Raw genomic sequence first — 14904 nt, 5'->3', positions numbered from 1 at the left:
GGACCCTTCTGTTTTGTCTTTCTATTGTCATTGTCTAGAATGGTACTTGGAACTAGTAAATGCTTAGTTATTAAATGCTTGACGGTTACTAAAGAGCTTTATAAATGTTAAATTCCTGTTTTAAGTGAATAAATTATTTCAGCAACTGTTTCAAGTGATCCAGCACCCTTATGCTGTACTTTAAATCTCCAGTATTCATCTTTGGGGACACTTGAAACCCAAATCCAAATCCCATGCTCTAGACTTTCCCCAAGTCCTTCATATCATGATTAAAACTTTTATGTCCTATGATTGTGACTCCTGGAGAGTTGGACAATACCCTGCCCAAACCTATTCTGAGTTAAAGGGTACTAATGTGTTCCAATTTATTATTTCTGCAACGTAATAATGATGATCTCAACAGAAGGCTTTTAGCCCAAAGAACTCAAATCATAGTTTAGTGGTTCTTTGATAGGTAGCAAGCTACAGTAGGTACAAGTACTGGACTTAAAGAGTTAGAAAGATATGAGTTCAAAACCAGAATCACACATTTGTTAAAGATGTGGCCCTGGGCAAGATATAATCTTTCCCCGTCTCAGTTTCCTTATCTGTAAAATGGGGATTCTGAGAGTACCTACTTAATAGGGTTGTTGTAAGGATCAAATGAGATGACATATGTACAGAGCTTTGCAAACCATAAAATGCCATATGTTCAGTATAATTTTTCTTTCTTGGGTATCATATCACATCTTGTAGGCAGATGATTATTTCATCAATGTGTAGGGCAGGCCCTAGCATTTGCTTTGAAAGCAGGCAGAGTTGTGGAAGTAGCAGGGAAGGACAAGGAAAATAAGTCTGTCAGTGTGAAGACAGGTGTATGGCTTTGGAGACTTAGAAAAGGCCTCTTAGTCTTACAGATCAGATATGAGTCAATCTGTTCTGACAGGCAGACAATTACTGGGGGGACTGAGGAAGCAAGAGTCTTAGTCAATGACTGCCAATTTTTTTTTAATTGACCACCATCTTTTCAAGGAATTCAAAACTGGAAGAGCCCATAGAGATCAACCTATCTCATATTCCTCACACCCTTCACTCCCAAGACTTCTAACAATCCTACTAGTTTCAGAGAGACACCAATGGAGGGCACTTGTTTCTCCCATCAAAAAAGTCCCTGAAAACCTTTAAACACAAAATATTCTTTTATTTGTCACCGAAGGCTACACAGGATCACTTCTGTTTTTTGTTTTTCTTGTTTTTGTTTTTCTAGAAGGTATCTACATCTGCATTTATTTACAGCCTTGCCCGGTATTTACACAGTCAAGAATACAGTGTTAGAAACACAAGGTGTCGAGAAAAAAAAATTTCTCAAAATTAGTTCCAGACTTCAGGAAAACTATTACACACAGCAATGCCGGGGTCTCCAGTGTGGGTTTTCACAAGGCAGCTCTGACACAAAGTCTCTTTCATCCAAGCTGCAGATTCAGAAGTCCTCACGCAAAATTAGTAGGCCAAGTTAGAAAAAGTGATTCCGTAATTTGCTTTCTCAGGTAGGGGTTGCAGTTCTCCACCTGTGCCTCCTTTTGGGCCAGAGCTGCTGAGAGTTCAGTTTTCCTCTGGTCCATCTGGTATCCTCCTGGGACGTGTCCTGGAGGCCCTTGGGAGGTGTCCAGATAGATATACTTTCTTGAGAGCAGCTGCAAGGCTCATCAATGGGGTAAGAAAAGACATTACTAGCCCCTGCATTCCCCAACCATTTCACTGCCATCTGTCACTTTAAGCTTACCTTGACTTGCCATTTAGTAACAGAACTGGGGATCTCACCAGGCCCGTGTCTACTCATGTACCCCTCTGTCTCTTATAAACAAATTGGTTTCAAAGGGAAAGTTGAAGATGAAAATTATACAGCAAAGTTGGTGGGAATCACCCAAGCAAGGTATCTGCTCCTAGGATTTGCTGCTGCTACCAAGGTTAAATGAAACTCTACCTACTGAACACTTATTCTGCTCCCTCTCCTACAAGATGTTTACTCGAATGGGACAAATAAGTAAACTTGACTGTGACTCATACACCCCAAATTAAAGGTCTTTTTGTCCCCAGGAGGACAAAGGAATGAACTTTGGAAAAGGTTAGACTTGGAAAGGTCTCGACTGCTTCGAATCCCTTCAAAACATGGGCTCTGGTTCATTTCACCAAAGGGTCAGTTGCTGTCAAATAGACTGGGTATCAACTAGTCTGAGATATCTGTCCCCTGCCCAGACCCTGGCAAGCTGGAACTAGGCTTTGGACCTCACTACAGAACCGGGAGCCTTACTGATGCCTTGTGTTTATCCCTCCAATGTGGCCTTGAGGCAAACCAGTGTGAAGCCTGTGTGCCCAAGTTTCAATTACGCACTGGCTGAAGCAAAACAGACTGCTGCAAATATGACGTGCCCTCGCTGGAGATCGTAAAATCAAATTCTAAAATTTCATGTTAAGAGCCTTGTCTCTGAATAATGGATCTCTCTGCAATCCATCAGGGTGACACTTACAAGTCGCAGCTGAAAAGGTCCTTTATTCTTTTAAAATATTTTTTGATTGATCCTTGTGTCTGTAATAGACCAAACACATTCCTCTCCCCTCCTCACCTTTGCCCATGATCCCCTCAATGAAACAAGGACCTGTATTTCATAGCAGCCCTGTTTGATTCTCAACTTCTATTTTCCCAGGGTTAGCTTCACGTCATTGATTCTTAATGTAGAAATTAACTCTCAGGGCTCTGAATCTCAGCTGCTATCTCTCAGAGATGAGTGGCAGGGTCTCTGCATGAAAGCAGCATTGCTTAAGAACTTGCTCCACTTTCCTAGCCTCTGAAGTTCAATGTTTCTCTTCTGGGTAAAATATATTGCTCCTTACTTGACTAAAAACATTGGGGGAAAAACCAAGGTCTTGCTCAATGAGACTAATGCAAAGAAAGAGTTTTGCATCCTAGCTGAGGTATCAGGTCAAAGGTGTATATATGGGTAGGTTGGAGTGCAAGATGGAGGACTCATCCTATAGTTAACTACCTTCTTTGGTCAGTGATCAATATAATGCAAGTACCCAAGTGGAATCACAGACTATAAAAGTCAGAACAACCCAGAAGTTATCCAGGCTAACCCATGCAAGAGGAATCTTTCCCAAGGCATCCCCATTCTCAGGTATTTTATTTCATCATTACTTGGAAGACTTTTTGTGATGAGAACTCATTCTTTTGGGGGCAACCCCAATATATTTTGTGAAAGCTCTGATGTGGCTTGTTTAACTTTGGACTGAGCCCAGTCCTTATAAAGCTCAGGTCATGGATCAAGTCACTGGTTGGGATTTTTAGGTTTTCCTAAAGAGTTATTTTTTTCTAAGCTTGTAGGCTACATATAAAACCTGATTGGCCATCTCATAAAATGTGCTGCTGGTCATAGAGGGATCTGGATAATACAGCAGGCAGTTCAGCATGAACTACTCACCAGCCTTCAGAAAAAGACAATTCAAAAGGGTATGGATACAACAAATGGCTTTTTGCGGTGAGAATTGGCAGCATAGTGCCTGTTGGGTAATTCTGGCTATAAAAGGGTATGGGGTGGGCAGGATAACCTTTCAGGTATTTCACTCCTCCCTGGCATTCTAAAGTCTTTCTGTTCTCATTTAGGGATGCTGATGCTCCTTTACTATATACCAGAATCACAAATTACAAAAGCCCAGGAGGAGAACAAACTTTGGAGGTTATCCAGTCCAACCTCTGACTGAACAGGACCACCTTCTACACTGTTCTTGGCAGAAGGTCACCCCCCCCCCCCCCAGGGATAGGGAACTTGCTGCTCAACGAGGTGGCTCATTTCATTGTGGAACCACTTGAATTTTTAAAACATTCTTTCTTCTACTGAGATTATCCATTATGTAGTTGAAAAGTAACAATGGCTAATCACTTAATGCAAGAGACTTTCCAGTGCTTCCAAACCAATGGTTAAGCATGGCAGAACTTCAGATATTTAGATTTTTGGCAATGATTTTAGTCACTCTGCTGTCTCTGCAGCTTGCAGTGGATGATCCTAATAGTTTCTCCTTACTGAGGAGGGCTAAGGGGCCAGTAGGCATTCTATTAGAGCCACTGATAGTGACATTACCCCTGTCATCATTCACTGGCCATCATCAAGGGGCATTTTAGAGACTGAAGTACACAAGGATTGGGGACCATGAAGAAACAGTAGACATTTTTCTGAGCAAGATGAACAGATCCATATGATATCAGAGGTGGAAGAACCTCAGATCATCTAGTACAGTAGCTTCACTTTGGTCCCCAAAGGGGGAATGTCCCAGGTCACAGAGCAAGTCAGTGACAGATCTGGAACTGAAAGCCCCATCCAGAACTCTTTGGGTTTCATCCCACTTTGTTGCACCTTAAAGCAGATATGGCCAGACAGAGCTGGGTGTCCAGCTTGGATGACCGGCACAAATTCCCTGACAACGTTCAAGGAATGTCTTTTAATTCAGCATCGCTCTGGATTAGGGGTGGCAGTGAAATAAGTGGACAGACCCAAAGTCCATTTTCACAGTAGCGTGACTTCTGTTTTTTTTTTTTTTTCTTTAACCTGGAGAGCACCCAGTTAAACACAATCTCTCACATCTGCTCCCCCCCCCACCTGAAAAACGAAGGCAAATAAATTCCATTTCCATCAGGCAGGTTTGAACTGTCCCCTAGTTCTTGGCCTAGCACAGACTACAAGGTGCACAGGCTTTTGGAAATTGAGAGACCGGTCTGCTTTCATTAGCTTGTGTAATAATCTGAAGACTCCGTGAGTAAGGCTATAAAGGTACCGAGAGCTTATCAGTCCAACAAGGTTTCCACTGGGAATAGCTCAGACTTGAAATCCATTTTCCACACTTAATGTAAATGAAACCCATTTGCTACCACAAAAGGCCCATTTTTCAATAAGCCAGCCCCCAAAAGAAGGTGGTAGCTTCTTGTTCTGCCCCCCTCACACATTGATGGCCATGGCAATGGAGTGTGTGAACAAGGAAAGGAACTCTTTGCTGACAGCACAAGCTTAACATGAGTGTGCTTCAAACACTCTCACACACAGACACACACACACGTATACACAGAGTAGGGGATGCTTGGTTCTCCTTCCTGGATACCCATCAGTTTTTGGCTTGCCAAGGATCCCAAATCATGGCTGACCTACCCTGCCCCTACTCTGTGATCACCCCCAACAGCAGGCCCACAGCACTTCTCCTAGGGGAAAAAGGAATCCACCTGGAAACTTCATTTCTCTCCCTGCTGGGTTGCCCTACTTCTGACTGGTGGTCAGCCCTGATCCAGTGAGGGCAGGCTCATGGATGGTGGGCGACATCTGTCTTAGAGGCTCTGGGGGCACTTCAGTTCAAAACACATTGACATGTTAAATAAGTAAGGTTTTCAGCAGGCCTTCTGTCTGTCTCTTTAAAAAACAAAAACAAAAACACCAAAACCCCAACTAGGGAGAGCTGAACAGGGCTTTGGGCTGCCAGCCAATTCTTTACAAATGAAAAAAGAGGTTCTAATGCTGCGAAATGACTTGCTTATGTCATACAGGTGAGATATCAATTGAATTTAAAACTCCAGCTCCAAAGTCTCTTCCACTAAGCATGTTGCCCCTAGGGTTCCTGTCCAGTCAGAATTATTTCCAGGAATGCCCTTTCCCTTCTCCCATTCCCTCCCCCCAGCATTAATTATTCCATGACCCATTCCACAGGACTCACAGGTAGTCACCCAACTAATCTATCATATGGCAGACTTTTTTGAGGGGCCTATAAACTTTCATATATCTATATAAATATATGTATATATACACATAGATAGATATAGATATAGTCATTTCTGGCTCAGGAATTTTCCCTCAATCAACTTATCAGAAAGACATTTCTCTCCCTAAGTATTTTGCCTACCTGCATTCCCCTTTCTTTCTGGGCCCTGCAAATCTTTTTTTCCTGCTTGTGAATAGCACCTAGATGTTATGACAATCCTTTTGCCAACTATCCTTACTAATATTTCCTTATTCCCCATAGTCCCTCAACCCTAGACTGGACACATCAAAGGGACTTTGAGAAGAAAGGCAAGTTCTGAACTCCACTGCCACATCTATCATTTCATTGGAATCTCCATTTATTAAATACCTACTGTGTACAAGATCCTCTGCTTGTGGCAGGAGGTTTCCTTTACTGGGACATATTAGCCCTCCCTCTCTGCTTATCTTGTTACCTAGAAGCAGTCTCGCTCTGATTATGGGGAATAGTGGAACCAGCTAGGGAACCCAATCATGGTCTCAAAAATAAGGAACATGGCTAATTTCTCGAGGTGCCAGTTGCGTCTAGCACCTAGCACCCCGGGAGAGCTCAGCCTTGAGCACTGAGTTCTCAGACTTGCGGAATGTTAGGGCTGGCAGGGGAATTAGAAATGATCTAGTCTAATCCCCATATCATCCAAGGCCGGGAGAGGGTGGGTGACTTGCTCAATTGCTACTGTACTGCTCCATCACTAGACTAGGGAGCAAAAGGAAAGTCCTTTCTTAGTTGAAAAGCTTAACAAGTTTTGCAAGTTTTACAGAGAAGGTGGGGAGGGGGGATGGTGGTGGTCTCACATATCTGGTTTCAAGATCTAAAGTTGGGTCTTAGCCTGGGGCCCACGGGTGCTGAATGTCACCCTGGCCTCCAGCAAAGGGACATGCTGGTTTTTTTTTGGTCTCCAGAGGCACAAAGTACTGGAAAGGGGTCACATAGAGGTACAAGGGCCCTACCAAGGATTCAAAGATTCGGTAGGACCCCCCTCCCTGCTACTCTCACCAGTGGACCCAGCCTAGGCCCCTGGAAACTTTAAATAAGTGCACTGGGGTGTGGTTTTCTCTCTTCCCATCCCACCTTTCCCTCTTGTCTTCAGAAGCCCAGGCCTGGGATGGGACCAGGTAGCACATACACACATACTCTGGGCTAACTTCCGTTTGACCAAGTACTTAGGAAAAGACTCTGACCCACTCATCTGAAAATGCCTCCCAAAGGAGAAAGACAAAAAATAAAAAGAAAAATAAAACACGACCCCAAATCACAACATAAAAAAAGGAACAAGAGACAGCAAAGTTTTCACTTTGATCACACTACGGGGAAAAAAAAAACAACAAAAAAAAAACCTTCTGTTCTTTGCAAAAACGTGTGAAGGCCAAATTAAAAAAAGGATGTTGCATGAGTTACCGTGCAACCAATCTTTTTTTTTTTGTTTGTTTTTTTCTTTTCTGAGCTCATTAAGGAAAAAAAAATTTTTTTCTTTTTTTTTTTTTTCTTTTTGTTTTTGTTTGTTTGTTTGTTTTGTTTGTTTGTTTTCATTTTTCCCGAGTACAACACAGTCAGGTAAGTGGCCACAAGAGAGTAGCTGTCTTTGGCAAGAAGTGAATGCTCGGACCCTCTCTGTCACCTTCTGCCCATCTCACTCTGTCTCATGAAGTGAATGTTGCTGGCGCTGTCGGCCAGTTCTGGGTACTGTTCCACCGAGATGACAAAATATCCATCATAGCCTTGCACCCGCCCGCTGCTCAGCACCTGCTGCTTCTCCCCCTCTGTCCAGGAGCGGAGGCCCTCCTCCCCTTCCCGCAGTCTCTGCTGCTCTCGGACCCAGGCCTGGCCCACGGCCCTCTGTCTGGCCAGCTCCAGCACGCGCGCCTTCTCCTCATCCAGGCTCGTCCCGTAGCGCGTGTTCAAGCACAGCGCGCCGTACTGCAGCTGGATGTCTGTGTAGCGTCTAGTCCTGCCATTGAGCACTGTGTTGATCTGGGAGACCGTGACGTTGACCCCGTTCTCCAGGGTCCGCCGCCCCCCACTGAGGCCCAGGATGGCCAGGTCACTCTCCGAGGGCCCCTGTTTCACAAAGTAATGCGTGTCCACGCCCTCGATGGTGAAGTGCAAGTTCTCCAGGTAGTGAGCGTTGTTCAGGATGGCCGCGATCCTGCGGCCATCCTCGTTGGCTGTGCTGATGATGTCGGTGGCCACGCGGCCATCCTTCATGGCAAATTTTACTCCCTTGCCAAAGACGGAGCCGCCCGAGGCGAATCTCTTGGTCTCCTGGGACTGCTGGCAGCCGACGAGGTGGGAACCGTAGATCTGCTCAAACCGTTCCAGGGTGACGAAGGATTTTAGCTGCCTCTGAACCTCACACTGCACTCCGAGGATGGACTGAGGGACGGAACAGAGACAGAATTAGGAAGAATATGGACAATAAAGAACACAGTAACTATTCATCTATTCCACAAATGCTCCCCAACTGCAGGGGGCAGAAACTCCCAGTGTCTCACTGCTCTTTCCATTCCAATAATTGCATCTCTTTGTCCACCGCATCTCTTTCAGGGTCATCTTCAGCATGAAGCCTTTCCTGATCCATACAAATGAGAGTATCTTCCCTCCCACCAGAGCTGGTATTTACCTATTGTGCATATATTTGCTTTATATTTAAATTGTTTGCATGTTATATATGGACTTGCCTCTCCTATGAGAATGTAATTGGGATCATTTCACTTTTGTCTTTGTATCCCAGGAGGTGCTCAGTAAATTCTTGACTGATGGATCCAGGTTCTCATCACTACGAATATCTTCTCTATTGGTACAGACTGCAATGCATCTGAAACCCTGTGTGATTATTGTCTGTATCATTCCACAGATTCTACAGAGGGTCCTAACTACTGAGGAGGAGGGAAAGTGTCTTTGGGCTGCCTAGCTATTATCCCTCTTCCTCATCATGCGATTTGGCTGATCTCCATCTATGCTTTAAAAATAAAGTATTTTTTACTAATTAAAAAAAATGACCTAAGGCATTGGGAAGAGCATCATGGGTCTGGAAATTGAGAAACCTGGCTTCTGTCATTAACTTGTTATGAAATGGTTTCATTTTTCTTCATCTTTAAAAATGAGGGGATAAGATTAAATAATTATTAAGCCTTGGGAAAGAAATGGGTAATATCTTCATTACTACAGATCACTAAGAGGAAGGGTTTCAGAATTGAGAGACAGATTTAGGAAGTGACATGGCTAAACAGTCCAATTCTGTGAATGGGATTTGTGTGTTTCTGATGACAATTTATAATAACAGAATAATGAGCTACCAATTGGGGGAAAATGTGCCCAATAAGGCTTGGTAAAACGTATTTATCTCTCTCTCTTTTTTTTTCCTGAGGCTGGGGTTAAATGACTTGCCCAGGGTCACATAGCTAGGAAGTGTTAAGTGTCTGAGACCAGATTTAAACTCAGGTCCTCCTGAATTCAAGGCTGGTGCTCTATCCACTGTGCCACCTAGCTGCCCCCCAAATGTATTTATCTAAAGTCCTGCAAACCTTGTCCAAAAGGCTTTAAGCAGGGAAGGAACAGGAGAAAGCAACTGGGACACCTAATACCACCAAGGAAAAAGTGATGTCTGGATGGGAATGATGGGAACTTTTAGGAAGAAGTGACTATTCTGCCTAAGAATTAGATATAAAGGAGAGGAAGGTGGGGCATATCTGTATTGATAGCTAGAGATAGGAATATGAATAAAAATATACATATATAGTTTAATCCATATATGTATATTTTATAGTTTGTATACTAAATAGATGGATGTATATATTTTATATGTACACATATATACCCACACAATGTAAACATATATGTATACATGTATGTATGTATATACATATGTATCCATGTGCAATGGACTGATAGCAGAACCTAGAAATCAGGAAGATTCATCTTCCTTTTCAAAACCAGCTTCAGACATTTGCCTCAGTTTCCCCATCTGTAAAATGAGTTGGAGAAGGAAATGGCAAACTCGTACAATATCTTTGTCAAGAAAACGCCCCAAGGGGTCATGAAGAGTCAGACACAATTGAAAACTATTAAACAACACAATATATAGATAGTCTGACTCACATGTTAGATTTATGGAAATCAGCTTTCAAAGGATTAAAAAAAAAAAAGGATTCTTAGGAAACTTTCAAAAAAGGCACTTATGAATAAGAAGGAAAAAGGAGAGCTGCCCAAGTAGATTATTATGGAAACTCATCCACCAAATTTAAAAAGACATACCCAGGAAAAGATGGAAAATAGAAAATGAATACAAAAGTATGGCCCAGAAGTGCAAGAATATATCAGGAGTGCTGAAACTAACAGGCTGGTAAGGAAAGATCAGGGGATGACAAGAGAATCTTTAGTTAAAGCTACAACAAGGAAAGTGCCAGAAAAGATAACCAACAGCTCCTATTTTTTTCATCTTCTTACTTAAGAACAATTTTTAGACTGAAAAGGACAGAATCAATGTAATTGACATAGGCAGGAACATAGAGAGAATCCTACTGTTGAGTTCATAGAGATTAATGATAGACTGTAAGAATCTGTGGATGTGATTATAAAAACCACTGTCGATCTTTGAATGGGAGAGAAATGAAGAAGGATGAATCTTGGTCTGAATTTTCAAAAATGGTAAAAGAGCAAAGCCTGCAGACTATATAGACAGATGATTTTGATTTTGATTTTGATTCTAGAATATATTATTCAAGGGATGGATGGTTGGTGACTATTTAGAACACTCTGGTGGCCACAAAGATCCAATTTGACTTTATCAAGGTCACTCCAGATTTCTAAAAGGATTAGTTGATTGGGGGAATGTTGTAAATTATAGTTCCTGTAGATTTATTTTAGCCTTTGGACAAGACTGAGAAATTTGGGATAGACAATAAGGCGACTGAATGGCTTGAATTTAGTACCTGTTTCATTGTATTCCTTTCTACCTTAACATATCTATTTCTCCTTGGGGACCTCAATTTACCCAGAGATGTCTCCTCAAATACCAATGACATCAACCTCAACTTTCATGATCCATGCTTTCACTCTGCCTTAGCCAACACAGTGACAGTCACACCCTTGATTTCATCATCATCCTCAAATCTTCCATCTCCACAGTCCATAAGTGAAATTCCTCTTTCTGACCACATCCTCCTATCTTCTCATCTCTTCTGGTTCCTCACCCTTCCTAAAACTATTCTTTATTCTCACTAAAACCTCAGTCCTGTTCTCTCAGATCACTGCTTCCATTGTAGTCTCATTTTCTTTCCTTCAAAACCTTTACTTTTTAGCTTACCAAGTCAGTTTCCTCAACCCTTCATTCTGGAATAATTTTCTCATTACTATTCATACTTTTCCTAACCCCAACCCTCTTATTCCCATTATCTGCCTTGCTTCCCTTCTGCTCATGTGCTACACAATTGTCTATGGAGGAAGATACATACCTGGATGGTCTACAAATCCTTATTATCCAACCTCCAGTGAGCTCTCATGATTGCTTATTGATTCTTTAACTCTTCCCTAATCGGCTCTTTGCACAGAGACTACTCATAATCTTTTCTTTGTCATAGACTAATATCTACCAGTTTCTCTGCATCATGGATTATGCCCACCCAACTTTTTTCCCTCTTTTGACAAGGATTATTAGTAGTTGATAAGTTGCTTTTGATTCTTCATAACCTTGTGGACTATATTATCCATGTTATTTTTTTCCTTTTCTGCAAAAATACAAGAGTGGTATGCCATTTCCTTTTCCATATCATAATCCATATCAGATTATGATAAATAGAGATTAAGTGAGTTCCTGAGGGTCACACAGCTAGTAAGTGTCTGAGGCCAAATTTGAATTTAGATGCTCCTGATTCCTGGTCCACAATTCTATCCAATGAGATACCTAGCTGCCTCCTGTCACCTTGGTATATACTTCCTGTTCTTTCTTGTATGCTTTTTAGAGAAATCAGTGGTCTTTTCTCTTTGCCAACTTCAACATGTCTACCTAAGTTCATCCCTTCCTGCTTTTTCTATAATCTTACCTCTTCATTCTTTGCTCCCTCCCTAATTTTCAAGTTCTCCTTATCCACTAGGTTCTGTCTTATTACCTAACAAATATGTCATAACCTCTACCCTCTTTTATTTATTTGTTTATTTTAAAACATATTGCTTTATGAATGTCGGGAGAAAAAAATGAGAGTCAAAATCTTCCTCCTTAAAAAAACTCTTCACTTGATCCTGTCATGCCTTCACTACTCACCTTTTCACAGAAAAACTCTTAGAAAAGTGATCCACAGTTATTTCTTCCATCAATACCTTGTTCCTGGCTCTCTTGAACACCAGTCAATTGAAACTGCTCTTTCTATGGTCACCAATGATCTCTTTATTGCTAAATCCAATGGCTTTTTCTCAGTTCTTATCCTCCCATGACTCCACTGTTGGTTTTGTCCATATCCTCCCTCCTCTTTGAATTTTGGGATTCTGCTTTGATAGGGTTCTTTCCACGTATCCAACTGATTCTTCTCAGTGTCTTTGACTGAACTATCATTCACATCTCATTCCCTATGCATGAGTGCAAAGCAAGACTTAACATGCTCCTCTTTTCTCTATTTTCTTTTTCACGATACCTCCCCTGATCCCATGGATTTAATTATCTCCTCTATACAAGTAACTTCCAAACCTACAAATCAATACTCACTTCTCTCCTGAGCCCCAGTCTTGCATTACCAACTGCTAGTGGACATTTCTACCTGAATACTCCCTAGGCATCTCAAAGTCAAGATGCCCCAAACTGAACTCATTCTTTCTTGCTTTAAATCTAGTCCTCCTTCTAGTCTTCCTGCGTCTGATCAGAGTATCATATATATTTTTTTAGTCATCTAGGTTTACAATCTCAAGTCAGAAACACACACACACTTTCCCTCTCTCCCCTCTCTCTTTCTTCCCCTCCCCTTCTCTTTGTGTATGTCTCTGTCATCTCTCTCTGTCTCTCCTTCTTCCTCACTTCCTACCTCAAATCCAATTATTTGACAAGTTTTATCCATTAACATTTCTTAATATCTTTCACATCCATCTTATTACTCTTATTTTAGCCCTCATCACTTTTCCCCCTAGACTACTACCTCCTGATTGATCTTCCTTTTCCCAGACTCTTTTCTCTGTAATCCTTCCGCCACACAAATTGATATTCCTAAAGCACAGGTCTGCTGTTATAACTTTTTTGCACAAGAAGCTTTAGTAGTTTACTACTGTCTTAGTTGGTCAATCAGTCAGGTAATTAATATTTATTAAGTGCCCACTATGTGCCTGTGTTTTTAAGTTTTGGGGATACACAGAAAGGCAAAAGACAGTTTCTGTTTTCCAGGAATTCAGACTAATTAATGAGGGAGACAACATGCAAACAACTCTGTGCAAACAAGCTATAGACAGGATAAATTGGAGATAATTAACTGAGGGAAGATACTAGCATTATTAAGGAGGATCTTAGGATAAAAGAAGATAAACTCATTTGCCTGTTATTTACAGCCCTTCCTCTAATCTGATTGCAACCCATCTTTTCAGTCTGATTACAGATGAGCTCTCCTTCTTTCCTCTATATTCTAGCCACACTGGCTTGCTCACCATTCAGTTCTCCTCCTCCTTATTTCCCATGCAGGAATATGCTCTGTCTTCACCTCAGCCTCCTGGAACACCTTCCTTCTCTCAAGGCTTATTCCAGAAGCCACCTCCTTTAAGAAGCCTTTTCTTATATGCTGAATTGTTATTGTGACAATTGCTTTGTATTTCTTTTCTCTATGTCCTCTCTATTTGCTCATCTCAGAACGTGGGGCAGCTCCATTTCCCCCTCCAATAGAAAATAAAGCTTTTTGAGAGCACCACTGTAGTTGTATTTTCAATATCTGGCCCAGGATCTGGCACATGGCTGGTATTTAATAAATGCTTACTAATTGATTGATTGTTTTCTGGGGTCAATGGAAAGGGAAATGGATATCACAGGAAGGAATATAGGAATTCAGGGGACTGCACAAATAGATAAATTAGTAAACATGGAAAAGAGGAAACGAGCATTCAAGTCTATTTAACTGTTTTGCTTTGTGCCAACATGGCTACCAGGAACTGTAGATCCTTTAAATTGTCTACCCTAAAAGTGTAAATGGGACAGTCAGGAAGGTTTTCATAAGATGCTATAGCTGTTTCCCTTATGATTGCTCCCTTGCTTCCTGGGAGCTTGGGGAAGTCTCATTCTCAGAAATTCTTCATTTGACTGTCAGGGATCCTGGAAAATGGCTTCTGAGTCTGAGCTCCTGGCTTCTTACTGAAATCAAGTTCTCTTTATAATTAATAGAACCTTGTCTAAGCACAATTGTTTCCTCGAGTTTCATGAAAACTAGAGCTCACTTCACAACAAATATCCCCTGTGCCTGCCAAGGGCTAGAATCAATAATCCATTGACATGGTGAGTCAACAAGGATGAGTCTAATTGGCAAAGGCCAATCAGGTCATGTAACAAGAATGAGAGACAGCTAAGCGTTGACTACACTGGCACTCCTGAGATCCTAAAGGGATCAGAGAAAGGCTCCCAGGTCACTGGGATAGAGAATTATCCATGTCCACAGAATGGCTCCTTGAATCACAGACCATCAGAGTGCAAAGAAGCATCTTCATCAAACTGGTCCTGAGCAGTGTTCTTCAGCTACAATATTCCTGACAAATGGTTACTGTCAATTTAAAAATGTTTGTTGAATCCAATTGAATAATCAGAATAATCCAGTCTCTGTTTGAAGGCCTCAAGCAATGGGAAAATCACTGAGGCAGTCCACTCCATTTTTGAACAGTTATAATCATTAGCATGTTTTTCCTTTCTATTCTTCATTTTCAGTTGTATGCAACCATTCATGACCCCATTTGGGATTTTCTTGGCAAAGATACTAGAGTTGTTTGCCATTTCCTTCTCTAGATCATTTTACAGATGAAGAAATTGAGGCAAACAAGAATAAGCAACTTGCCCAGGGTCATATAGCTAGTAAGGATCTGAGGCCACAATCAAGCTTACATCTGTCTCTCTGCAACTTGTATCCAAAATTCTTGCTG

At 41.6% G+C, this 14904-nt stretch overlaps 1 protein-coding gene across 12 annotated transcripts in view; it reads right to left on the bottom strand.

The window, feature by feature from the left end:
- Positions 1–1159: 1159 nt before the first annotated feature.
- The window catches only part of TENM4 (teneurin transmembrane protein 4), a 1584659-nt gene continuing 1570914 nt past the window's right edge, over positions 1160–14904 (bottom strand). For all 12 annotated transcript variants that reach the window (XM_074303958.1, XM_074303961.1, XM_074303962.1 and 9 more), the window contains one exon: positions 1160–8187. In XM_074303958.1, coding sequence (XP_074160059.1) covers positions 7429–8187 — 759 coding nt within the window. In that variant the 3' untranslated portion in view covers positions 1160–7428. The remainder of the gene's footprint in view (positions 8188–14904) is intronic.

The sequence above is a fragment of the Sminthopsis crassicaudata genome, chromosome 3 (genome assembly GCF_048593235.1).
Source record: "Sminthopsis crassicaudata isolate SCR6 chromosome 3, ASM4859323v1, whole genome shotgun sequence".
NCBI lineage: Eukaryota > Metazoa > Chordata > Mammalia > Dasyuromorphia > Dasyuridae > Sminthopsis > Sminthopsis crassicaudata.
Note: the sequence above shows the minus strand (reverse complement) of the source record. Positions and strands in the feature narration are given on the sequence as shown.